Consider the following 27,892-nt stretch of genomic DNA (forward strand, 5'->3'; position numbering starts at 1 on the left):
CTTATTTTTATGTAATCTTAATAATTTGTTGAATAGGATTTCGAGTGCCACATGTTGAGATGTAATTGGTTGTGCAATTTTAGATATGATTCTTATTTATGTGGCACTTTTTATCTTCAGCTTCAATGTTGTAGGAATGGTGTAGGTATTTATAGGAAAAAAAAATTAGATTTTTTTTTTTTTTATAAATTCATCCAAAAAAAAAGATTTCAAATTCCAACGGTAACTTGACATTAGCTAGCCATTGCTAATTGGTGTCATGTTGACACCAGGTAGCCGTTGGCATTCAAATGGGCTTAGCTAGAGGGCTGGCACAATGTCAAACTTGACATTCTGGAGTTGGAGGGCCGGCAAAATGTCAAACTTGACATTCTGGCACTGGAGCAAAATAAGGGCTGGCAAAATGTCAAGCTTGACATTCTGGTGCTGGAGGGTTGGCTGGCTGGCTGGCTGGAAATGGCCAGCCCATTGCCTGAATTTGGGGTTTGGGCCCGATGGGACCCACAAACCCTTTGGCCTAGCCCTTAGTTGGAGACGGTTTTCGTGTCATTTGTAGCTATTTTTAGCCCTATGACCCTTTGACTGGGTCGGTTGGAGATGGCCTTATATGACGAAATTTGTTTGGCATGTTGTTTCCCCATTTTTCCTTCAAGACGGTTTCATGGTATAACTTAATATCATTCATTGGTACGCCATCCACTGTCTTGAAATACAGTTACATGTTAAGGTGAACCGGACACGTGAATTTTTTTTGTATGATAGTTTTGGAAGAGGAGATTCGAACTTGGGATCTCTTTTAACATTGAGAGACCGGGAGCTTGTACTTGTTTTAAAATGTGGTTCGTTGATAAATTTTCGCTTTCATCAGTTTGCAGCTATATGATGTTTTAACAACAGATAAACCTGGTTGATTAGTCATGGTAATTTTGTCCTGTGGTCGTTATATAGCTGTGAACTGCACCAACTGTTCTCATTTCCGCTTCTTCATATTAATTGAACGCCTTGTAATATCGCGTTAGAAATTGTGGATCGAACATAATTGTTCTACATCAGATAAGTGATTCTCCAATATCGATATATTACGGCATGTTTACTTACTTGGAATGGAGGAGGTCGTGAATCAAGAAGGGGAAAGTAGGCATGAGAATGGGATTAACTAGCAACCCTGTAGTTGATATGATCCCTAATTATTCAGGTAACAGATTACGGATTTTAATGTATAACCCCCACTTTTTTTATATTCCATACGAGTTAGTAAACACAGGAGAAGTAAGGAATCAGAATCATTTCAATACCCATGTTTTAGTAAACGCAGGGAAGTCGGGAATCAGAATCATTACAATACTCATTCCACGCAACTTCTCAGGATGTTCTTCCTTTTGCATCTTAATTTCATGCTACCAAAAATCAATGCAATTGTTAATCAAACTCAGAGAAAAGCTGAAACTCATCTGCAATAGCAGATAGGAAGTACAAGCTATTGATATCATTCAGCTACCTACACTTCTCATGCTTTCAAAAGAATTACACTAAACATAAACTCTCAAGACTAACCCCTCAATTCACTCATTTCAAAAGAATAAAACAATACTCAGAATGGTGAAGGCCATCAGCCTAGGCAGAACGGTTGAGAGAGACTAGGAAGATCCCAGAGAGCATCACCGGCATTGTACTCATTGTCAAAGTACTCATTCACTGCATTCATTGTATAAAATGAAGCCGACATCTGCCTTTCTACCTCCAAGCACTCAAATTCCGTCACCTCTGGCTCTACTGCAACACTAGGTTGCACCGTCACAGCATTGCCTTTCGCTAAATCCATCCCTTCATGGGTTATTGGAAGCTGATCAAACCCAGTTAAGAGTGGCCACTGGAGACCAAAATGGTTACGAAACAACCCTGGTTGAAGATCATCAATGCAGTTGCTAATGTCTGGTCTATATGCATCATCAAACACCTGAACATTTTTCTGGCTTTTGCAATTAGGCAGAAAAGTTTCACTAAAAGTAGCAATGGAGATAGCTGAACCGTCACTGAAAGAGGTATATTTGTTACTAGTTCTAGTACTAGTAGCTGTAGGGGTGGAATTTAAGCTGTTGGGGGTGGAACTTACAGGGCATTGCTTCAAGCTCTTTTTCTGGTTGAGGAGGTTTCTGATCTTCAAGGAAAGTGGAGAGTTAGAAGGGACATGAGTGGCGAAGTTGGTTCGGGTATTCGAACCCCGAAGAAGGTAAGCAGCCTCGTCGTAAGCTCGAGCAGCTTCCTCGGCAGTCTCAAAGGTTCCAAGCCACATTCTTATCTTCTTTGTTGTGTCCTTGATCTCTGCAACCCACTTCCCGGATGGCCTTTGTCTCACCCCGACGAACTTGCACTTGGATTTGGTCCTCTCTTTGAACTTTCTTTGTTTGTTGGCTAAGACTCCCTTTTGCTGCTTCGGGGCTTGATGTTCCATGGAAGAGGCTGAAAGTGAGAACTTTAGCTTGTTTGAGAATACTTCTGGAAGAGCTAAAAGTGATTTCAGATAATCAAAGAGCTTTTAACAGCGTTTGATAGAAGGAAGAGAAAAAAACTAAAAGTGCTTTTGGATTCTAAAAGCTCCCACCCCTGTTGGTCCCTCGGGGCTTCATGTTCTATAGGAATGTTTGAAGCGAAGTTGTGAATGAATGAAAGAGCAAAAATGGGTGTGACTTGTATAAAAAGGTAGAACAGGGCAAAGGTTCTGTTTGGTAGTAATGGGAAGCTCGTTTTCTTTCCCTTGTCAGCAGACTCAGCACGTCAATTTGTATTTGTTCGTTATTAAGGATGACTGATCTCTCAATGCTCACTCTAAATCAATTACATTGTTAGTAGCATTGATGGATAATATTTTAATAGCAAAGATGTCGATCAATTATCTATATACTATTAACATTATCAACTATTCACATGATTTGTGTTTTTCGCTTGCTTGACTGGAAAAGTCGTTACACATGAAGCTGCGTGTTAACAGTAAAGAATGGACTTTGCATGTGCTTACAAGTAATTGAAATATAACTTAGGTTGTCAATTGATTTTATGATGAAATTTCAATTTCTTCAATTCAGTCAACTCTATTCATGTCTCATCCACATGACATCCATGACCCACCCCAACGGTAACCGTAAGGGTTTGGGTAGTTGTCGTGGTCACTCCTCACCACCACCAAGGTCCAAAGCAGTTGGTCAACGGAGAGAGAATCGAAAGTCGTGGGAGCACGAAGGCATGACACATGGAGCACGAATATGGTCCCCTCCAAATGAATTCATAAAAAATAAAAATAAAAAAAATAGAAACGACAGCTGGCATTGCATTTGTATCGAAAGAATTTGAGGTTTGATGGCGAAGGAAGGAATCTGATGCTGCATGCTCTCTTTTGTTTGGTGGAATCCTTTTTCAGTATTACATAAAACATACCAAATACTTGACTTGCATTGCATTTATATTCATAATAAAAAAGATAAAACGAATAACCAAACGAATAGATAAGATTCGAAGGTCTCAACTCATAACCAGCGTTGGATAGAATTGGATTGCAATGGATTGTCCGAGCCTCGAACGCTTACTTCTCAGGCTCTAGGGTCCTTGAGACGGGTTCAATTCTGAGACTAGCTCTCTTTGGTTGCGGGATTCCAAGAACTCCTAGATATCTTTGAGGAACAAAGCTTTGTTCTTGGCACTGTTTCTCGAAGAAATGGAACCAGACATATCATCGTCTTTGGGTGCTCAAAAACTCTTGCACTCCTCGAGGATGACTCAGAATTACCCTAAAGTGTGATAGCCAGTTCACATCCAACACAATAGCATACCATTGAAATATACCATAAAAGCCAATTTTATTGCCTTTTGGGGATCAAAATTGAAAACATAACGAAAGAATCGCCATCGATAATTTCATCAACAGATTCTTACAACGCAGGTATAGGAAAATACAAAACAGGATGAGACCAAAACTCCCACGAGAATTTTCTCACCAACAGCCCTCATAACCTCGGGCACCAACAAAAAAGAAAATGAAAGAAACCCTCACGAGCAGGAACAAGTCTTCTTTTCTTTTAGACTCAAAATCGCCACTATAAATTAACACTTTCATATACACCCTACAAAAAATGGTTTGACCAAACCGCACCAATGACTTCCACGCTGAATCGATGCTGACGGGCCGCTGTAAAACTTTTCACATAAATGACTGATGGGAAACATAGCAAGACAGGGAACAGTGCATCTGAAAGCAGCAATGTGCACAATGCAAGCCAAAGTATTTATGAGGAGAGGATGGATTGCAGAGCAAGCTGTTGCTGGGGTTGCAAGGACGACCACGTTGAAGCCAATGTAGCTGGTGGCAAAGTCTGCTGAAGTTGCCTTAGCAGTTTAATCATTCGGTTTGCAGTCTGTTCAGTTGCCAGATCCTTACCGGCACATAGAACCTACACGAATAATCATAACCCTCAAAGTAAATATTCTGGAAAGCTTGAAAACATATTACAAAAAACATGCATTTACTGGAGCCATCTGATTGCCTGCATTGTTTAAGATATCAATTAGAAGAGAAAAAGAAAGCCTAGATTTAGGTTACAGTTATACTAGTTCGTTAATTAGTCCCTAAATCTTGCCACAACGGAAAAATGGCTCAATTGACCAAGGTGTGCACATATCTGTACCATACATACAATAAATGATGTGCCTATAATTGCTTCACCTCAATAATAATCAGTACATAAGATAATTGCTTCACCTCAATAATAATCAGTACATAAGATACATATGTTCAAACTGATGAAATAGAATATTGAGAAATGTATTAATGAAAAAACATCGATTTTGATCATGATATATGACACAGAAATATAGCTTAAGAGTGCTAATTTAGTTTCTAGATTACAAACCTCTGCAAACACTGCAACAATTTTGGGAAGATACTGATTGTTGGGACCCAAAAGTTCCCGATCAGACCTGTAGATGGATTACAAGGGTCACCTCTATGAATTCGTTTGGTAATGATATTCTGAAAGTTAAATATACGAAAAGGCAACAAGTAACAGAACAAGGCACAAGTACAAGAAAATTGAAGCTCTACCTCTCTACCATAGAACAAAGTTGGTCATGAACAACTTTGGCTTCAACCAAGTCACCTTTAATCGGTAAACAGTTCAGCCATGCAGGAATGACCTGCAAAATGCCGAAAGGATGACAATCCATACCACCCCCCGAAAAAAAAAAAAAAAAAATAATGGAACTGACAAAAGAAAGATTATTAATCTTAAAAGTGATAGTTGGCAAGATATATTATAATAAACTATAGTGTTGCACTAAATTGAGGAACGTGCGCACAAAAATTATATTAGAGAGCGCTACACAGCACAGTAGTCGTATACTCATAGTCAAGACTCCTTACTTTTGTGCGTATATTCCACAACAACACCAATGAAAGAATTTCTGATCAAACCATATGACAACAGAGAAAATAAAAGTTAGTACCTGAGCTGCATCAATACTGTCACGGTGGAATTGGCTAATTTTTCCTAAAGCAGAAACAGCATTATCATATGCCATTACATTTTCAGATTGTTGGGCATTAGGATGCTGAATCACAGCGTTCAGCCTTGATAGAGCCTCTGTATAAAGCCACAAGAAAATGTTACTCACAAACATACATAAATGTTTCATCTATTTAAGATATTCAAGCAGAATTACCGCCAACAAGAGGTTTAATTATTGCTCCACCAAACTCTGAACAAATACCAAGTCCATATACAGCTGCCTGAAAAATAAAAATAAAACAAAAACAACCACTTAACACTAATGTCGAAGAGCAACCTGATGCCTATTGAAACAGTTTGTTGAGATCAGACCTGTCGAACATCAGGGTTTTCGTCATTGCAAGCCTCCAACAGAAAAGGAAGAAATGTGTCATAATATCTGATCCAACCAAATCATAACCAAATATGAGTACAGAAAACAAGAACTACTCAAAGTAAAATCTGAACGTTTCTATTAAAAAAACTTACTTTACAGCTGCTTCACGACACTGCTCTGCAACTTCATCAAAGATGCATATTGCAATCCTTCTCTCTTCAGGTGTTTTATCCTTGGCCTGTGTTTAGAACCCGAAATGAATAACATAGTTAAGAAGACAAACAAATTAGCTCAAATATAATGGCTGACAAAAAAATTAACATTCTACTTCCTTGAAGTGAAGCTTTCTAAGGAGCGTTTGAGTAAACATAAACAACTAAAATCCTAAAGTTGGAACAGAAAAAAAGGCTGCATCCGTGAGACGAAACTTACCCACATAGGCATTAAATATGATGATAGCTCATCAAAGAAAGGCAAGAAAGAGGCTTTGAACGTTTTAATCAATGTTCCAATGATTTCTCCCACCTGAAACAATTAAAAAATGTGTTGAAGAGAAACAGGACAAAAAGTCCCACACTGCATATGCTGGCCCAAAAATTAAAAAATCAGCAAATTGCTGACAAGCTACTTAGAGATTGTGTTAAAAAAAACTCACTTGATCAAAAACTTCTTCCTCTTGTTCATTTTCCTCTTTAATCAGCTCCTGTTCCTCAGCATCAAAGTCTTCTGCTTTGGTCCTTTCTGCTCTCTCTCTTTTTCTACTAGAACTGGCAGTGATCACCTGCTTTATCTCCTCCACGATGGATCTCACCTGGTTTTCATCTAAAAGTGGTCCAGATGTCTGAAAGCAAAGATACAAGGCGCATGAATGGGGCCATACACAAGAAATGATGCACAATATAAAAATGAAAACACAAAAACAAATTTTTGTCTTTTGAACAAAGCTAATTCTGATTAACTCAACAAAACATTTCTCCCAAAACAGTTGGCTCATTCACTGCTTCCGTGCAAACTAAAATGAAGGATTGGCTACTACAAAACAAAGTAAGTAGTACTATATTGCAGTGACTGCCAGCATTTCCAATTTCAAGCCCAAAATCTAAAAGGCAGAGATTTAATTATAAAAGTTCTTTCAAATCAAACCAATGATTTTCACTATACTGCAGTGACTGCCAGCATTTCCAAGTTCAAGCCCAAAATCTAAAAGGCATAGATTTAATTATAAAAGTTCTTTCAAATCAAACCGATGATTTTCTTCTGCAATGAAAAGAAAATAAAACAGAAGTGGCATAGCATGGAACATGATTAGTATCCAGTACTCAATTAAAAATTTAATCATGAGTGTATTGACAACTTCTCTACAACGAAAAATATAGCAATTCCAGCACTACTGAATTGGTCAGTTGGTGCGGAATGAGTGCAAAAAGTAAATTTCTTCAAGAATAAACGACGAACCTGTAAGCATTCATTTAATGCATCCAATATATTCGCACAGATTTCAGTATCAGGTTCCTGCACACAAATTGCAATCTCATACTTCAGAGAACATATAAATCATTACACCATGGTCAAGGAGGCTTAAATGAAAAACACTGAACAACCTTATGTAACGCTTCCACCAGAGCTGGAACAATGTAGTCAGACAATTGCTTTATATATGTTTCATTACGACCTTGAGCCTGCCCTTTCTCTATTGCTAATTTTGCAGAACGCAGTAGCTCCGGCATTGCTAGAAACAAAAAGTAGATATCTCTTTATTAAGAAACAGAGCAAACTCAAACAAAATTTGTAGAGGAAAGAGAAAATAAAAACATTGAGTATTAACAATTAAGGGTACCTGAAACAGCTGCCTTTCTAACTTCTTCATGGAAATAAAATTTAAGAAGTGGAACCAAAGTTGGGGCAACCTACACAAATATGACCTTTGTAAGTATGCAACCAAAGTCGGACAAAAAAAAATAATCGTGACACTATTGGATACCTGATCAATCCAGGGAAAGAATCCTTCCTTCAGCTCATCAGCATAGCAACACAGCATATTGCAAGCTGTAGCTTTCTCCTCCAAGACACTTGTCTTGATTCCAATCCTTTTATCTCCAAGAGTAATTGTTTCCATACTGTAACACAAAAGCAGCTTTTAGCAAGAGAAGAAGTAACACAGAGCTACATAACAGCACTATTTCCAGATCTTGGTATCTTTTACACTCATTCACCAAAACTACACCTCAAACACTCTAAATCAGTACATTGATAACTGAACCAGATAATTATCAAGTATAGAAGCATATAAAAAAGTTGATGTGGACGTTAAAGACACTGGTTATCCATGCAGTGAAAGTTTCTACACTAGATTCAGGTACTTACATATCAAACTTTAGGAAGGATACCAAGAAATAGGTAGTGATGCAACATTTGAGATATCTTACATGCCCGTTGGTATTGAACTTACGTAAAAAGGGAAATGAGAAAAGTTTCAGACCTATCATCATCAGAGTCATCAATATCATTTTCGTCATCTGCAGATGTGATGGTTACATCTGGCTTAAGTTGAGCAGATTGAAGCAAAGGAGGCATTACAACACTCATGTATGGGAGGAAATCTTGTCCTAAGCACTTGCAGAGTCTAGCCCAGGCCTACAACATTGTAGATAAAATTTTATTGCAAACAATAAGCATTAGTACAGTAATTTTAGTGCACTTATAAGATAAGGGCATACTTGTAACATGTAACTTGTAGTTGGATCATCCGTCTCCAAGTGAGATCCTTGCAAAGCCATCAGCACTTCCATGACCTTCAGATGAACAGTAAACACCAGTCTGTGATTAGAGAATTTGGCAGCAGCATTTTTCTATTAGGTTTTTAGATTGGCCAAAATGGCAGCGGCATGTTCACAGGTTGAAAGACTCAGTTTTTAATCTCCCAACTGATAAGCGGAAAAGAGCTGAAGCATATAACTTGAGCAAAGGAGAGTGCAGATGAGGAAAAGAACAGGTCAATTTCGGAATTTTGATAAAATAAAAATTCTATTGGAGGTATTAAGGTATGAAATGGTTCAAAATAACAAAATATAGATCTGCATGAACAAGCACCTTAAAAAATAACATGAAACCATCATCCATCAAATAGCCATTCATATCCCAGGTCCAATAAAGTAAACGTAGTTTCAAATGTATAATGCCTTACCTGCTTAGCGTCTTCCCTGAATTTCTCTTTTCCAACTGCCATTCCAACCAAACTAATACACTCCATCGATTTGGCACGAAGCATGCGATTAGACTTATCAGTGGCATTCACCAAGATAGCCTTCAGGTAAGGCATAACTGCATCATAGTATTTTTGAAAATGCTCCTACACATCCCATTACCATCAAACTTAATCATCCATAAAATATATAAAAAAATAATAATTTCATGTATAATATCACATATTATAATACAATACCTGAGATGAATCAGCAACGGATGCCAAAGCAGTCAAGGCACCCTCTTGCACCATTTGTTTTCCATTCTGCATGAAACGTGAAAAATCAGACACAATTAATAAATACTAGTTCAAAAGCATGTAATTAAGTAAAGTTTTACATCATGAATAGGGTGTTTGTATATACACATACACACACGCACACACATAATCTTGAGAAGCATTACCTGCAGAAGTACAAGCAATTTACTCACTACTCCATCCAAATACGGTGTTAAAATATCCGGAGTGCAATTCTCACTGAAATTCAGCACTGCTGAAGCAGCATGTGCCTGCAGATAGCAAATTACAAAAAAGGAAGCAATGAATAGATAATCTTGCACGTTTAATTACATGATCTTGATAATGAGCTGAGTAAAGCACCAAATGATCACTATCCTCCAAATTCAGAAAATAAAGAACCTCATATGGAGGATAGCTTGCAACTATAGATGCCAATGGTAGCTCACAAGTCGCAACAAAAGGCCAACGATTAGTTTTCAAACTGTACTTTTCAAAAAGTCCATACTTAAAAAAAATGTGACAACATCAACCACAAACATGCAGTCAAGCACATATGACTTTTGCGTGGACTCATTCAAACATCCCATTAACCAGAAACAGAAAGTGAACTAAATAAGTAACGGCTCTACTGAAGTCGAGGACATAAGATGACTAGCAACTTAGAACATTATACACACTAGAATGCTCTACAGTACACAACTTGTAAAGAATCCTTAAGATGAGAAAGTGCCAGTCAATATAGTCTTGTGGTCACCCTCTAGTGCATGACGAAGGTGACCTGCATTGCAGGATACAAATCCATACCATTCAAATAATAAAACTGAATATCAAGTCAATTATTTAGAAACAGGATCGGATGCTACGATCAGGTACTAACCTGAACACGAGGGTTCTGAAAATCATCCATAGCTCCAGCCAATGCCGGGAGCACCCGTTGGTGATACTGAACTTGCAGATCTGGGCCCAAATCAGTAGACAACTGCCCAATTGCGTTTATCGCTGCCCACCTTACACGAGGATGTGGATCTTGAAATGAGTTCAAGACCATTGCTACCACTTGCTCCAAATTTTTAATCATTACCTGCAAATAAAATAAAAATGAAAGGAACAGACTAATGGTCGTCATTAACAAAATAAATGGAAATTCATTTAACTAGAAAGCTGCACAAAAGTACTTTATAGCTGTACTATTCACTTATTTAAGGATATAAAAGTGCCCCCTCGGAAACTGCATAGTAGGAATATACAATCGCTTATGTAAGATGCAAACATCTTACATAAGTGTATTGTATCTGGCCTGAAAGCTTTTCATTCATATTGTGCAAGTGTGAATGTGACTATCAAACCGTACAAACATTGAATAATTTCAAACGAATGTTTCTCATTACATATCTAACCTGTTATCCATTCGAATTCACACAATAGCACATTCAACACGTGTCAAAAACCTAGGCTCTTTTATTACCAAAACTCAACTCTATTACTTCAACAGAAAAGGCACGTTAAGTATTCAAAATGTGGTTAAAGGCGGAACCATGAAAAATTGGACAAGCAACTATCCCAAGCATAATGTCTCTAACTAATGACAATCAGTTAACCTGGATATACAATTTCACAAATAATTGCACAACTATTAAAATAAAAATTGATACCTTGGCACAACCCTCAGCAATCTGAGCCAGGGCAATCAATGCAGCATGGTGCTTCTGCCACTCAGGGGCAGCCAAATATGCAGGCAATTGCTCAGACGCCACGGGAACAATGGTATTCCCACCCAGGGATATGGCAAGCCTATCCAAACACTCCTGCCCAACACTGTAATTACCAGTCTCACCCGCATCCTCATCTTCACTCTCTGCCGCATGCCATGCCGGTTCGTCCTCAATATCCAGAAGCATTTTCATTAAAATGGAAAATAATCGGCTTATAAACTGCGGCAACTTCCTCATCATGCCAGGAGCACGCTCTCTGGCCTCGGCCAGAGTGATGACGAACTCAATGGCCAAGTGCCTTGTCGCTTCTTCCAAGGAATCGGCCTCAGCAATCTGTAACATAGCCCCAACGACTTCCACAATCTGCCGCCTCAGGAACCTCGGCTCGGTCCCAGCCAACTCAATCAATAATTCAAGAGCGTCCTGAGCGGTGGCCTCGTTCCCGTTGTTCAGAGCCTCCATCAACGTCTTCATCATCGCTGGCAACAGGTCCTGAAACCTATCCCTATCCGCAGAGCTGGTCAAACACTGAATGAAATTGATGACAGCGTTCAAAGCCGCGATCTTCACGTCGGGGCTCGGCGAATTCCCCAGGCTATGCAAGAACACGGCGTGCAATTCCTTTATGTGCGGCACCATGGTGTCGCCGATGTACTGCGATAACTGAGCGAATATCAAGAACGCCGCTTCTTGAAGCTTGGGCGAATCGGACGAAACGCAGTGGAACATAAAGGGCAAGAGCTCCGGCCACCCGTTATCCGGCAAAATCCCGGAGGCCAGCTCGGAAATCGTATCGCATAGCTTCTTGGAGATAGATTTGGTGTCCTCCTGCTGAATACACGTGAGCAGAACGGTCTTCAGCGTCGATTGGGTCGTGGGATTCAATCGGGGCCAGAGGTAAGAGTCGTCGCGGGTGAGCTGCTTGCGGAGGAGAATCGCGGACATGGCGCGGGCCTCGGCGGCGGGGGAGAACTGGAGGAGGTGGGCGAGCTTGAGGGAGAGGGAGTCGGGATCGGTCTGCTTGCAGAGGTTGAAGAGGAGCTCGGCCTGGGAGCGCTGCTCGTTGGCGGAAGACATGAGGTGGGAGATTAGGGTCTGGAAAGGGGCCGGGTCGGGGCCGAGAATGGTCGCCAGTTGGGCTTGCTGTAAGTGAGTCGACTCGGCCATCGGAACCAGGTGCAGTTGTTTAGGGTTCTTGCCTGCTCTGCGCTGGGTGTGGATTGGAGTCAGTGGTGAACCCGCGAAGAGAAGATGCCCTTTCTCTCACTTTCTCTCTCTAGACTTTTGAATCAAATCAAAAGTTGGGATATTTGGGGAGTTTAATTGTGCGGGGGATTAAAGTAGGAGCCGGAGCAGAGGAGTGGGGCTCCTAAATAAAGGAAGAAATGCAAGGAATTATCCAATGGATGATTAGCTGGGCGTGGGTCGGTTATCAATCATGATTTATGACTATAATTTTCCCACCAAAATTTATTTTTGGAGGGAAGGGAGAAGGGACTCATTTTTTTTTGTTTAATATGGTATAAAATTATAATTTGAAAATTTTAAGTTTTAACGATAAAGACAAAATAAAAGGTGAAGTGAATAGTATCAATATTAATTTTTTAATATAAAAATATGATTTTTCGTTAAAATAAACAGTATCGGATAGTTTTTCGTTAAAGTTCTTTAAAATCATATCTTGGAATTTTATTAATTATCAAAAAAATATATAATTTCTGTGGAAAATAGGTGGGCCAACCAGTTTATAAAGCAAAGCCCAACTTTTTCATAAAGTCCCTTTGATTGGCCGTCTTCCTAATTCTGAATTTTTAATTGTTTTCCCATTTTTCAACAAAGCAAAACAATATTTTGAGTTAAAAAGGAAAGGATTTCTAAACATTTATTTTCTCCTCAATAATAGGTCCATAAACGAAAATGAAAAACCGAAACGGGGTTTGAAAATTTTAAATTTCGGAGCGAAATTGTAGAGAGGGGAAATGGTAGGGTTTTAGTATTTAAACCTTCCCTTCTAGTTTCTTTCTACTCCCAGTTTAATTGCCTCCACCTCCACCAGTCCACCTCCGCAGACCAACCACCGGCATAAAATCAAGGAATTGGTTTCTCAAGGTAATTCCTAAACCCTAATTTCAGTTAATTTCGTGCTATTCCGTCATCGCAATTGCTTGATCTCTGACATTAGAATTGTGTTTTGGAATGGAGATGGCAAGGAGCCAGCGGACATTGAGTCCCTGCTGCAGGAACGATTCAAGGCTAATGAACCTACCCGCCGATATCCTTGACGACATCCATTTAGGCTAGCCAGTTAGTTATGCGGTTATGAAAAGATGCAAAATTGCATATGCCTTCATCCATTCAATATTGAAAAATGCTAAAGGGAATCTTTTAAATAAGAATCACTCTACTACCTAACAATTTAATGTTAATTTTTATATCAATATTATAAAATATTGTATCAAAAATATAAGATGACAGAAAAGAATTGATGTGTTTATTTTTAAAAAAGCTTTTGTTGTACTTTAAGAAAAACAAAAGTTGGTTGCTGAACAATTAGCAGGAGTTCCTGCGAAAAGCCAATGTAATTGCTCTTGGTTTGACACTTTATTCCTTTTTTTTTTTTTTTCCGGCAGAATTGTTCGTTTTGAAAAGTATCCTTCTAACACAATGCCCTCTCTTACGAGTCTCCTTCATTCCTTATTTTGTAGAAAATTACTCATTCATTTATATAAGGGGTATTCTAGGCCAATAAATTTTTATCAAACAGAATTTAGTGTTTTCTCTTTAAATTGAAGCAGCCTTTTGATGGAAAAATGTAATACCAAACAAAGTCTAAGTATGCGACTTTTATGGTTCAAGTAAACATCGGTTTTGGAGTTTACGGATAAATTGTCTCCATTTAGTATTAGTCTATTTCTAAAAAACAATGTATAAATCTATCGCGTGACACATTAAGATTACTATGTAAAGCACAATAAATATTTGATGTACATGAGAGATGGCACTAATTATCCGATTTCTTGCGTCTCATTCTTCTCATATGTACCATAACTTACGTGTACAAGTTGAAATGATGTTTCCGATTTTAAAAGTAAAATTTTCACATGAGAACTCGAAATTTTCAAATTCGAATATTTTTTGCAAAATTAAAATGCAAACAAGAATTATGATGGTTCTAATCCAAATTTTTCTGAAGTATTCCAAACTCAAAGCTGTTTGTATCATGAAAACAAATTGTGTCGAACTAAGATTTGTTCATACTCAAAATGTTGAGAAACAAGCTCTGCGAATTTACAGACCCGCTCGGTGACTACTTTTTTTTTTCTTTCAAATTTTAAACTATTCTTCAATTAGAAACAGAGGAAAATGTGGGGGAGATGAGGAAGCTCAATCCAGCACAACACAACACAAGAGCATCTACCACTGTAAAAAGCATGGCCAAATTTATTGCCTTTTGCGATCAAAATTGCCAACACAATGAAAGAATCAACCTCTCAACCTCTAGTCAACAGATTCACACTATAAAAAGTAGGCATAGAATACATTAAAACACAAGGAGATCAGAAATGCAACAAGAATTTGTCGACCAACAACACTCCCGAACCTCAGGCGCGTGCCCACAAAAACAACCCTCCCCAACAACAATCACCTACACTTCTTTTCTCTTAAGACTCAAAATTGCACTAATAATTAACACCTGCATGTACACATCTTACCAAAAGGAGTATACGATCAAATCGCAATGATGACTTCCACGCTTTGCAAAACCAACCTACGGGAACCATCTTAAGGAGAAGAATTGGTGACATAATTACCACACAAGACAGGATCCGTGTATCCCAAAGCAGAAATATGCACAATCACTTATGAGGAGAGGATAGATTGCAGTGCAAGCTGTTGCTGAGGTTGCAAGGAGGACCACGTTGAGGCCAATGTAGCTGGCGGCAAAGTCTGCTGAAGCTGCCTTAACAGATTAATCATTCTGCTTGCAGTTTGTTCCGTTGCTAAATCCTTACCCGCGCATAGAACCTACGAGAGAACAATCATACACTCCAAAGTAAATATTCTCACACTCTTGAATATGTATTACAAACAAAATCAACAAGGGACAATATCATTGTGAAAAAAAGTTTACAGCTATCAGCAAGGCCAGTAAAACAAAGCAAATTAGGCAAATAAATTTTGGTAAACTTGTACTTTATCACATCAGTTAATCAATCCCCATATCACAACTGATGTGCCTATAATTTCTTAACGCCAATAGCAATCATTGAAAACACACACATCAAAATAAATAAATGAAACAGAACAATGAGATATGCGCGTTACTGAGGAAAAGAGAATATCAAATATCATGATTTTCTTAGTGTGTAAAATACTTGGCATAGTAGTGCTAAATCATTTTATAGATCACAAACCTCAGCAAACACGGCAACAATTTTGGGAAGACACTGATTGTTGAGACCCAAAAGTTCTCTGTCAGACCTGCAGATGGATTACAAAGGTGCACCTCTAAATTTCACCGGTAATGTTGTTCTAAACTTCAAATGCAGAAAAGGCAACAAGTAATAGGATTACGCACAAAGTAAAACACAGCTGAAGCTCTACCTCTCAACCATAGAACAAAGTTGGTCATGGACAACTTTGGCTTCAATCAAGTCACCCTTAATTGGTAAACAGTTCAACCATGCCGGAATGACCTGCCAAATGACAGAAAGTTGTCAGACCATAATGCGAAGAAATAAAAGATTTGAAAGATAAATTTCAATAACTCTTGAAATAAAAGTTAGGACAAAACAGTAGTGTAATAAAAAAGTTTTCTGAAAACACCGTATAGAGCACACACTGCATATAGTGACAACAAAACAAATGAATTTCAGATGTCACAACATAAATAAATAAAGTTTAGTACCTGAGCTGCATCAATACTGTCACGATGAAATTGACATATTTTTCCTAAAGCAGAAACAGCATTGTCATATGCCATCACATTTTCAGCTTGCAGGGCATTAGGATGCTGAATCACAGCATTTAGCCTCGAAAGAGCCTCTGGATAAAGCCATCAGAAAGTGTTACAATAAGCAATCAGAAATATTCCAACTCTGTAAGAAATACAAGCAGACTTACCGCCGACAAGGGGTTTAATTACTATTCCGCCAAACTCTGAACAGACACCAAGTCCATATAGAGCTGCCTGAAAAGGGAAAACAAAACCAAAAAGAATCACATAACACTTACGGGAAAAAAGCACCCTTATACATTTTAAAATAAATTGCTGAGATCAGACCTGTCGAACATCAGGGTTATCATCATTGCAGGCCTCCAATAAAAAAGGAAGAAATGTGTCATAATATCTGACCCAACAACATCAGAACAAAAGATAAGTTCATAATAATATGAATTACTTCCACCCAAACATTTCTAATAGAACAAACTTACTTTAAAGCTGCTTCACGGCACTGCTCCGCAACATCATCAAAGATGCATATAGCGATCCTTCTCTCTTCAGGTGTTTTATCCTTGGCCTGTTGATTTGGATGCATTATTTAAAAAACAAAGAAACTAACTTGAAATCAAAGATTGACAAAACAGAACATAAGATTTTACAAATGAACATTCTGGTTCCTCAAAATGACAATCAGAGGGAATGATAAGCAAATACAAAAAAAATAAGTTGGAATCTTAAAGAGGGAAGCTTCCTTGAGACGAAACTTACCCACATTGGTGTTAGATATGATGTTAGCTCGTCAAAGAAAGGTAAGAAAGAGGCTTTAAATGTTTTAATCAGAGTTCCTAAGATTTCTCCCACCTGGAATTAAAAAAGGTTGTTCAATTAAATAATGAAAACATCAGCAATATCATTGATGGGCTACTTAAAGATTGTATTTGAAAAAACTTACTTGATCAAAAACTTCTTCCTCTTGTTCATTTTCCTCTTTAATTAGCTCTTTTTCCTCATCGTCAAAGTCTTCTGCTTTGGTCCTTTCTGCTCTCTCTCTTTTTCTACTTGAACTGGCAGTGATCACCTGCTTTATCTCCTCCACAATGGATCTGACCTGGCTTTCATCTAAAAGTGGTCCAGCTATCTGAAACAAAAGATGCAAAGAATGCATTAAATGGTGTCATATTCAAGCAATGATAAAGATGGAAATTCCAAAATGAAGTTATTGAATTTTGAACTAAAAAGTATGAATATACTCAAATAAAACATTTTTCTAAGACAGTAGGGTAACAACTATATAACCGTATTACGGTGCATTAACTGTCTTCAAGTCAAAGTTTAATATAAAAAAATATAATAATATACTAGTCTTATTATAGTTACTGAAGTTTTTTTTTTTCTTTTGCAAGAAGTTAAAATTAAACAAAAGTGGAAAAACAGGGTAACTCGAGTATCCAGTATTGCATTCAGGATACATAGACCACTGGTCCAAGCCAACATTTTTCCCTCGTTTCTCACAACTGCGGGAATTCACTGGTTTCATCCCGGATCTTCCGAGTATCGGGTACCTCTCCGAGAGACCAGTAAAGCTCACCCGATAGGGTGACCCTTGCTGGAACAGTACCAAAGCATCAGCTCTAGCTTACCAACCTTCCAATGGGAGAGACACCGCGCACTCTAAGGAGGCAGGCTCGATCCCAGGTCAGAAGCGTAAATCACTTTGGTGCGCTGTGCAAGGTGCCCAACCCAGGTTTAGCTATTCCATCACCACAGAGCTAAACTCGTGCAGAATAAGTACCAAAAGTTAAACCAGGCCTCAAAGGAAATTTCATAAATTTCTTTAAAATGTGGCATACCTGTAAACATTCATTCAATGCATCCAAAATATTTGCACAGATTTCTGTATCAGGTTCCTGCACACAAATTGCACTCTCATTTCATACTTCAGAGAAACATCATATCATTACACCCTGATCGAGGAACCTTAAATGACAAACAATAAACAACCTTGTGTAATGCTTCCACCAGAGCTGGAACAATGTAGTCAGACAATTGCTTTATATAGGTTTCATTACGACCTTGAGCTTGCCCTTTCTCTATGGCTAATTTTGCAGAAAGCAGCAGCTCCGGCATTGCTAGAGACAAAAAATAGATATTTCTTTATCAAACCTCCAACTAAATGTTTATCAGAAGGAGAAAACCCAAATAAAGTATACCTGAAACAGCTGCCTTCCTAACTTCATCATGAAAATAAAATTTAAGAAGTGGAACCAAAGTTGGGGCAACCTGCACAAATATGACATTTTTAAGTATCATTCATAGGAAGCCGGTAAGAAAAATAATTATGATACACCATGAAAGACCTGATCAATCCAAGGAAAGAATCCTTCTTTCAACTCGTCAGCATAGCAACAAAGCATATTGCAAGCGGTAGCTTTTTCCTCTAGGACACTAGTCTTGATTCCAATCCTCTTATCCCCAAGAGTAATTGTTTCGATACTGTAATGGAAAAGCAACATTTAGAGAGACAGCTACTAAAGAGCAGCATAATAACACTACTGCTACATGTATTTATCTTCTCCATTCAATTACTCTAACTACACCTTCCAAACTTTAAATTGCTAAATTGGTACATTACACAAATAATCATCCAAAGGTTCAAGAAGAGAAACATCATATATGGATGTCAAAGCCATTATGCTTATCCATTTTGCGGCATGTAGATAATGATGTAAATGTGGTAAAAGTGATATGAACCAACAATAAATCCAGATGCATTTATAACAAACCTTTAGGAAGGATAGCAAGAAATGGCTAATAGTATCACATTCACATACATTATACATGGCTGTTGGTATTGAACTTACATAAAAAAGAATGAAAAATATTCTAACCTTTCATCATCAGAGTCATCAATATCACTATTGTCATCTGCAGATGTAATGGTTACATCTGGCTTAAGTTGAGCAGACTGAAGCAAAGGAGGCATTACAACACTCATGTAGGGTAGGAAATCTTGTCCTAAGCACTTGCACAGTCTTGCCCATGCCTACACCATTGTAGATCAATTTTTATTGAGAATACTATGTTTGAAGTATAGTAATGTTTGTGCAATTTAAGAAATAAGAACATACCTGTAGCATGTAACTTGTAGTTGGATCATCTGCCTCCATTCCAGATCCTTGTAAAGCCATCAGCACTTCCATGACCTTCAAAGAATTAAGGGTATGATCAATCTGTATCTATATATAACTAGCTAACTTAAAAGTTCAAACACAAAAAACAAGAAATTGGCAGCATATTCCAAACAGGTTTCAAATGGCAGCAAAATTTTAACAGGTTGAAGATTCAATTTATCATTCCCATACAAGAAACAGAAAGAGCTTAAACATATAATTTGAAAACTGTAGAGTGAAAAAGGAAAAGTTACAATTCCAATGAAATCAAATTTCTATTGCGACGTGAGGGGCTTAGGGGAAATGAATTAAGAAACCAAAGCTTCAAAGCGTCCATACTTTTCCACCCATTCCATAACCAGTGGTATGCAAGATAATTATTTCAATACGAACTCCAAAACGAGGAGGCTCTGATACAGTGAAAATGGATACAAGATAGAGTGTCTTACCTGCTTCGCATCATCCCTAAACTTATCCTTTCCAACAGCCATTCCAACCAAGCTAATGCACTCCATCGATTTCGCACGAAGCATGCGGTTAGACTTATCAGTTGCATTCACCAAGATAGCTTTCAGGTAAGGCATAACTGCATCATAGTATTTTTGGAAATGCTCCTACAAATCCAATTACCATCAAACTTAATCATACATAAAAAAAAAATTTAAAAAAAAAAACAAATATATATATATATATATATATATATATATATTAAACAAGAATAACGCATTATATAGAAACAATACCTGAGATGAATCGGCAACAGATGCTAAAGCAGTAAGGGCTCCCTCTTGCACCATTTGTTTGCCATTCTGCATGAGACATGATATTTAAAAGAACGTAAACTAATACTAGTTCAACAAGATTATTATTATGCAAGTGTTTTTATTAGATGAATATGTTATTTTCTTAAGAAGCACATACCTGCAGAAGTACAAGCAATTTGCTCACTACTCCATCCAAATAAGGTGTCAAAATATCCGGAGTACAATTCTCACTGAAGTTGAGCAATGCTGAAGCAGCATGTGCCTGCAGATATCAAATTACAAAGAGGATGCTAATGAATAGATAATCTAGCACATGCAATAATACGGTCCAGATAATGAGCTAATAAAATGGGCATGTCATATTATATCAAAAGCAATCACCCTATATTACAAATTCAGGATATAAAGCAACTCAAGCTCACAAAACTAAAGCACATGACACATTGTTTCCTACTGTACGTTGCAAGAAATAGTGCTCACGAATGAAAGCCTAATTGTTTTTTCACTTCAACATAATAAGACTGCATTAATACAAGTCTTTTTTTTTTCTTTTTTTCTTTTTTTTGTCAAATCATTAATACAAGTTTACATCCCAGTAAGTAAGATGTAGATTCTCGCATCCCAAAAAATAAAAGATTAACAGGACAGAAAGCAATGATTCTAAAAGAATGACACTTTCCATAAGTAGACGTCAGGTGAGATACACTATCTAATTATATTATTGATTAAAGCAACTTTATACACACCATAATGCTCTACAGTGCACAACTTGTAAAGAATCGTTAAGAAGAGAAACTGTCTGTCAGTATTTGTCTTATGGTGACAAGGTCAACATGAACCATACCATTTTTGGTAAAGAGTGTTAGTTATGGTAGGTTAAGGATGACACTAGCATGGAAAAAACCAAATCCTTCACCAATTCAATTAATCAGAAAGAGAACCAGAAAACACAATCGGCAACTAACCTGAACACGGGGATTCTGAAAATCATCCATAGCTGCAGCCAATGCCGGGAGCACCCTTTGGTGATATTGAACTTGCAGATCTGGACCCAAATCTGTAGACAACTGCCCAATTGCATTAATCGCTGCCCACCTTACACGAGGGTGGGGATCTTGAAATGAGTTCAAGACCATTGCTACCACTTGCTCCAAATTTTTAATCATTACCTGAAACGCCAAAAACCAAAATATTAACAAAAAGGTAGATGAAAGTTGATTTTAACTGGAAGAAGCAGCATGCTGCACAAAAGCTTTATCTGCCGCTGTACTTTTCCCATAGTTGATGACGTAGACGTGTGTGTATGTGTGCAAACAATTTACCCTACACTTTAATTGTATCCGGAATTAAAACTTTCATTCATGTGTGTCAAGTGTGAATGAAACAATAACCATTGACAATCAAGGTGTATATTTCCCAGATTCTATCATTTCAACTGAAAAACATCTAAAGTGGTTGAACAACTAATCCTATTGTAGTGTAACTAACCAACAACATTTAGTTAACCGGGAAATAGTATTCATGAATAACAATATGATAACAATCGATACCTTGCCACAACCCTCTGCAATTTGAGCGAGAGCAATCAAAGCAGCTTGGTGCTTCTGCCACTCAGGGGCAGCCAAATAAGTGGGCAACTGCTCAGACGCCACGGGAACAATGGTATTCCCACCCAGAGATATGGCAAGCCTATCTAAACACTCCTGCCCAACACTGTAATTACCAGTCTCACCCGCATCCTCATCTTCACTCTCAGCTGTATGCCATGACGCTTCGTCCTCAATATCCAGAAGCATCCTCATCAAAATGGCAAACAATCGGCTTATGAACTGCGGCAACTTTCTCATCATCCCTGGAGCACGTTCCCTGGCCTCAGCAAGGGTGATTACAAACTCAATTGCCAAGTGCCGGGTTGCTTCTTCCAAGGTGTCCGCCTCGGCAATTTGTAGCATTGCCCCAACAACCTCCACAATCTGCCGCCTGAGGAACCTCGGCTCAGTCCCTGCCAATTCAATCAACAATTCAAGAGCGTCCTGTGCTGTGGCCTCGTTCCCGTTGTTCAAAGACTCCATCAGCGTCTTCATCATCGCCGGCAACAGGTCCTGAAACCTGTCCCTATCGCCAGAGCTTGTCAAACACTGGATGAAATTAATGACGGCGTTCAAAGCTGCGATTTTAACGTCAGGGCTCGGCGAGTTCCCCAGGCTGTGCAAGAACACGGCGTGCAACTCCTTTATGTGCGGCACCATGGTGTCGCCGATATACTGCGATAACTGAGCAAATATCAAAAACGCCGATTCTTGAAGCTTGGGCGAATCGGACGAGACGCATTGGAACATGAACGGCAGGAGCTCCGGCCACCCGTTATCGGGCAGGATTCCGGAGGCGAGCTCGGAAATTGTATCGCAGAGCTTCTTGGAGATGGATTTGTTATCCACCTGCTGAATACAGGTCAGGAGAATCGTCTTCAGCGAGGATTGGGTAGTCGGATTCAATCGGGGCCAGAGGTAGGAGTCGTCGCGAGTGAGCTGCTTGCGGAGGAGAATGGCGGACATTGCTCGGGCCTCGGCGGCGGGAGAGAACTGGAGGAGGTGAGCGAGTTTGAGGCAGAGGGAGTCGGGATCGGTCTGCTTGCAGAGGTTGAAGAGGAGCTCGGCCTGGGAGCGCTGCTCATTGGCGGAGGACATGAGGTGGGCGATTAAAGTTTGGAAAGGGGCGGGGTCGGGACCGAGAATCGTCGCCAGTTGGGCTTGCTGTAGCTGAGTCGACTCGGCCATTGCTGCAGCGAAGTCGAGAGTTGCAGGTAGGGTTTTTGAGACTTTGGGTGTGGATGACGAGGAAGGTGGCCGGCTATCTCCCTCTTCTCACTCTTTCTCTCACTTAACTTTTTCGAATTTAGGGTTTTTTGGGTGTCGACTGCGGCGACAGGGTACGGTGCGTTTAGAGTGGGAGTGGGAGTAGGAGAGTGGGGCTCCCTCGTTGGCAAAAGACCGCGTTCTTGTACATTATTCTTTTAATTTAAATCATTAAAGAATGCGTTTATCAAAATTATGCTTGATCGTTTGTTAAATTCTAAGTTTTGAATATCCTCGTAACAATTAAAGTGCAAACAAAACTAATTTAACATAATGTATTTTTATATCACTAAATATTATCAATTTATGTTATATTTAATATTGTTAATTTAACAGAAATGCTTATGAATATTATTCATTTCCATTTTCTCATAACAATTCAAGTGACAAAAATTAATTAATTTGACTAAATATTTTATTAATTTAACATAAATCGTAGAAATTTATCTAAATACTTAAATTAGAATTTTTAAATAAATAAACTTGTGTATTATACAATTTAAAAATTAAGAAATTTAGTGATAGAAACTTGCATTATGGAAGAATTTTGTCGTCGATCATTCTTTATGTACTCAACCTGACACACCCCGACCGAGATCGGAGCGTGCTGGCCGTCACACGAAGGTGACGTAGCCATGTGCACGTGCGGAAGCTAATAAAGTAATAATATAAAAGTACGAATACTTAAAAACTAGCATACAAAGTCCTAGAACAATTGCTAGCGTAAGTGAAATACAATTTCAGAGCAGGTCTATAGCAGTCCAAACGAAGATTTCAACAATAGTACACCCGAATGTGACCCTACAATGGTGAGTGTCTGTCAGAAACGCCGGAAAAGCCCTCTGGGAGACCACTGAAACTGCTAAGCAACTAGAACCTGGAGGGGCGCAAAACAAAAGCGTGAGTGGGCAAAAACACATCTTTTCTAAAACCATTTAGCAAAATACATTCTAACCCCTCGCCGTAAAACCTGTATACTTCCCAGAAAATAAACATATATACGTATGTATAGATATGCCAATCATGCTCAAGGGTATGCCAATCATGCTCAACAATGTGCCATGTCAAAGCCTCATAATGATATGCAAGTGTTCAGGTATAAATCACATCAATAACATAACATCTGGCAGCCGGAGTCACCTAACGTGACCTGTACGGCTGCATATAAAGCTCAAATCTCAAACTCAATAACTGAACCTGCCCACGAGTCGGAACCACCTAAAGTGGTCTGTACGACAGGCCTGGGTGTAATACATATGTATGCTCTAGTGCTACGATCACGTGAAGGCTGTGCGAATAATCGCGGGTCACCTACGAGTCGGAACCACTTAAAGTGGTCTGTACGACAGGACTGTGCACCTAACTTGGATCCAAGCTGAGCGTGTGGTGCGGGAGGTGAACATCACGTGAAGGACTGTGCCCTACTCTGGGCGGGAGCACTAACACCGGGGGTGCAGGTTATGAGCTCTCTAAGCATCTCAAACTACTGCTGAATGTAAATATGAATATCACTTACCTGGCACTTACCTGTGCGTCCACAGCACCCAATATGCATATGTATATGTATGCCACTACTAATGCATATGATGATGCATAAACAATAATAATATGGTGCATGGCATAACGTAAATAACCCTTTTTAATCAATTTCTGGGAATATAAATGTATATAGGTATATACGGAAAATAAAAGCCCACTCACTGATAAGTGGAAGGGTCGTAGCCCCCCTGCCTCAAGTGCGAACGCTCGTCCTCGGGGTATGTGTCACCTATATGCGAAATAACTATAAAAACGTTAACTTTAAAGCACATAACCAACTTCTCGTAATAACTTTTCATACAATGCTCAAAATGGACAAATGAATATACCAACGTGCTCTACACAACCTCAGGATCACAACCATATTTTTAGAAAAAATTTCCTCCGCCGCACGCGCCCCCACGCGCAGGCCAAGGCACGGCCACACGCGCCGGCCACGCGCAGGCACGTGTGGCGCACACGGACGGCGTCAACTGACGCCGTGAGGAATATTCCATTATTTCTAACGGATTCCGTCAACGGCGTCAGGAATATTCCGTCAACTCTGACGGAATATTCCGTCACCTTCTCCGTTCAATCTCCGGCGCCGTCGCCGGCGCCGGAAAACTGGGTAACCTGCAACTCGAGTTTTCTCACTCGTTTCTCAACCGTTTTTCGTGATTTTTGAACCAAAATGAAGCCCTAGACTAGTAGAACACATCCATACAAGTTTTAAGGGCTAAAACTCACGGAATCATACCTGTCCACACAAACCAAAACCGGCCAACTTTGAACCAGGCCTTCCCGACGTTCAATTTCATCCAACTAAGTACTCCGAGACTCCTTGTCACACCACCAAGCTACCTACGACCTTAAAAATCCCAAAAACAAGCTAGATTAAGTTTGCATGAATAGTGCTTGAAACTGCCATTGTCGAAACGACGTGAAAACGATGTATTTCTCACCTGAAAATGGTATGGCTGTGCTCGCACGAGCTTCACGAGTTCGAATATGGCCTTAGCTTCTTCTATCTGTGATGGTTTGAGGGGTTTGTGTGTTTGTCCGTACGTCGAAGGAAGAGGAAGAAGAAATGGGAGTACGGGAGAGAGAGAGAGAGAGAGAGAGAGAGACAGGGAGAGGGCAGAGAGACAGTGTCTGAGAGTGTGTGTGTGTGGTCCAACACCTGCCACACCACACAAAACAACCAACAACGTGACGAAAATGCACTAGGGGCAAACTTGTAATTTCACACGTACGTTTCGATATTTCCGGGACGGGATGTCACAACCTTCCCACCTTAACAGAATTTCGTCCCGAAATTCAAAACAACCAAGTATAACCCCTAGTGGTCATAGAACAATCGAGGATACAAATCCCTCATCCGATCTTCTATCTCCCACGTAGCTTCCTCGACTGAATGATTCCTCCACAAAACTTGCACTAAGTTCACCGTCTTGTTGCTCAGAACCTTCTCTTTCCAATCGATGATCGTCACCGGTTCCTCGTCATACGTCAAATCTGGGTTAATCTCTAACGGTTGAGGAGGTATCACGTGAGATGGATCAGCAACATAGTGTCGGAGCATAGACACGTGAAAAACATTATGCACTCTAGCCAACTCCGGAGGCAACTCCAACCTGTAAGCTACCTCACCAACTCGTTCTATGACCATGTATGGTCCGATGTACCTGGGACTCAACCAGCTCAAATAAAATACCTACAAAATTAAATCGTAAATAAAAATTAAACATAAGAGAAGAAAATAAAAATACTAGAACCAAGAAAAACTTACTGTGGAGAAGAAGGAATTAATGAAGTTGGAAGAACAAATAAGAAATATGTGAGATAAGAAGAAGAAAACACTATGGATGGTTTATAAATTCGAAGAAATAAGAAAGATGTGAGTGAGGAAGAAAAAAACACGGGGAAGGTATATAAAGGCCACCAATCTATTTCCTACAACTGACACTGGGTTTCAAAATATTAAAAAAATTAAAACCTATGTCGGCTACAACCCACACTGGCTTTGAAAATATTTAAAAACTATCATTAGTGTCGAGCAGAAACAACACCGGTCTTCTTTTAACCGATCCTAACTTTATCTCGATTACAATTGACACTAGGTTTCAAAATATTTAATAAAAACTAAAACGTATGTCAACTACAACTGACATTGGCTTTGAAAATATTTAAAAACTAACATTAGTGTCGGGAAGATGCGACACCAGTCTTCTTTTAACTGACGTTAATGTTATGTCGGTTGTAAGTGACACGATTTTTTTTTTATGCGACATCAGTATTAAAAAATATTAAAATCTATGTCAGTTATAAGCGACATTAATAGTTTATGTCAGTTATAACCGATCGTAATTCCAACAACATATTAAGTAGGTGTCAGAATGTCTTATATGCCACTACGTTATATAAAACCGACACCAACCACCGACAAAATAAGGCCCTTTTGTAGTAGTGCGTGTAATCAAAGTAGAATTTAAAAGAATGCATCCAAATTAAAGTGTAGTCAATTGGAAATTCGAAATACTTTTAATAAAGTACAAACAAATTTATAGATATTCAAAATGTTATGGATTTTGAAGAACTTCATTAAGTTAAAAAAAAAAAAATTAGAATTTGAGAGTGAATTTTATGCATCACCTATAAAAAAAGAAAAAGAAAAGATAATGATAGGGAGACTAAAATTTTAAATTAAATGATGTGCCACAAATGGAAAATAAGTACGTTAATCAATGCTAAAATAATAATTCAATCATTAACAACCACATCTTTAATTTACAAAAGGTCAATTTAATTTAGAAATTTAGCCTCTCTAGTATTACCTCGATAAAAAAAATCTCATGTCCACCGTAGGATTTTCTTTTCAAGCTTCTTTTTCTGTTCAACACTCTAATCTAACCTTACTTCACCTCGCTTGCGGGGTCTGCCGGCACAATAAGAGAATGAGGGAGCTAATCTGCTTGCTTATTTTCTACTTTGTATATACTGATATACGTTCCTTTCTCCTTGGCCTTTAGGACTTGGAGTTGATCGGTCAAAACAGCTGCAAGTTAAGTACGGATAAAAACAGAGCTTGTCTATTAAGTATCGAAGTGGTCACATGGTGCCTCTGAAGTGTTACAGTCATGGAGCCGTCGGGAAATTTTACAGATCCTATGTGCAGAAATCGGGGAAAGAAAAGAAATATACTAGTTTGATGGCAACAAGGACCCGGGCCTTTGGTTGGTTTGTAGCACAGAACCCTCGTTTGGGGGTAATTCATGTGGCATGTCGTGCCACCTTGGGTGTGTTTTGAAGCTTGAAAGTTTTGGTGTTGGAGACGAGAGAGGACGTAGGGGACTTGATGGAGCTTTTATTATCCATCTTCTGGTATTGGAAATGATCTGTCTCCCTCTGCTTGGTCCTTTCGTTACAACGAATCACCTAAACAACAAATGGCGGGAAAGACTATTTGATTGAAATCAAATTGAATTGGGAATCAAGTTAGAAAGGGAAAGACATACTTGATTGGTTTGTATTTTCATATCAACACGCACACACACACACACATATACCGAA

At 38.9% G+C, this 27,892-nt stretch overlaps 2 protein-coding genes, 1 long non-coding RNA gene and 1 pseudogene across 4 annotated transcripts; 1 reads left to right on the forward strand and 3 right to left on the reverse strand.

Annotated features, from left to right (window-relative positions):
- Nucleotides 1–1,303: 1,303 nt before the first annotated feature.
- On the reverse strand, nt 1,304–2,692 carry LOC137741565 (ethylene-responsive transcription factor ERN1 pseudogene; annotated as a pseudogene). Its single transcript, XR_015953639.1, has one exon. The product of XR_015953639.1 is annotated as an ethylene-responsive transcription factor ERN1 pseudogene (transcript).
- A 1,142-nt stretch (nt 2,693–3,834) lies between these two features.
- On the reverse strand, nt 3,835–12,434 carry LOC137742085 (uncharacterized). The gene is made up of 20 exons (XM_068481830.2): nt 11,008–12,434; nt 10,233–10,436; nt 9,520–9,624; nt 9,314–9,379; nt 9,056–9,220; nt 8,589–8,663; nt 8,351–8,505; nt 7,853–7,988; nt 7,709–7,778; nt 7,473–7,600; nt 7,327–7,383; nt 6,527–6,712; nt 6,304–6,396; nt 6,024–6,109; nt 5,868–5,934; nt 5,710–5,776; nt 5,494–5,630; nt 5,093–5,184; nt 4,902–4,968; nt 3,835–4,442 (listed from the first exon to the last, which is right to left on the reverse strand). The coding sequence occupies exons 1-20, from the start codon at nt 12,232–12,234 to the stop codon at nt 4,278–4,280; spliced, it is 3,348 nt and encodes a 1,115-aa protein (XP_068337931.1). The 5' UTR covers nt 12,235–12,434; the 3' UTR covers nt 3,835–4,277.
- Nucleotides 12,435–12,944: 510 nt separating this feature from the next.
- Nucleotides 12,945–13,671, forward strand: LOC148692607 (uncharacterized). The gene is made up of 2 exons (XR_015953477.1): nt 12,945–13,176; nt 13,270–13,671. It is a non-coding gene; the product is annotated as an uncharacterized LOC148692607 (long non-coding RNA).
- An 811-nt stretch (nt 13,672–14,482) lies between these two features.
- LOC137742133 (uncharacterized) lies at nt 14,483–22,981 on the reverse strand. The gene is made up of 20 exons (XM_068481894.2): nt 21,497–22,981; nt 20,912–21,115; nt 20,104–20,208; nt 19,926–19,991; nt 19,632–19,796; nt 19,141–19,215; nt 18,901–19,055; nt 18,370–18,505; nt 18,223–18,292; nt 18,014–18,141; nt 17,863–17,919; nt 16,965–17,150; nt 16,781–16,873; nt 16,504–16,589; nt 16,352–16,418; nt 16,192–16,258; nt 15,977–16,113; nt 15,673–15,764; nt 15,483–15,549; nt 14,483–15,093 (listed from the first exon to the last, which is right to left on the reverse strand). The coding sequence occupies exons 1-20, from the start codon at nt 22,721–22,723 to the stop codon at nt 14,929–14,931; spliced, it is 3,348 nt and encodes a 1,115-aa protein (XP_068337995.1). The 5' UTR covers nt 22,724–22,981; the 3' UTR covers nt 14,483–14,928.
- Nucleotides 22,982–27,892: the final 4,911 nt, after the last annotated feature.

This window comes from Pyrus communis, chromosome 11 (genome assembly GCF_041283825.1).
Source record: "Pyrus communis isolate YQ-2024b chromosome 11, ASM4128382v1, whole genome shotgun sequence".
Classification (NCBI taxonomy): Eukaryota; Viridiplantae; Streptophyta; class Magnoliopsida; order Rosales; family Rosaceae; genus Pyrus; species Pyrus communis.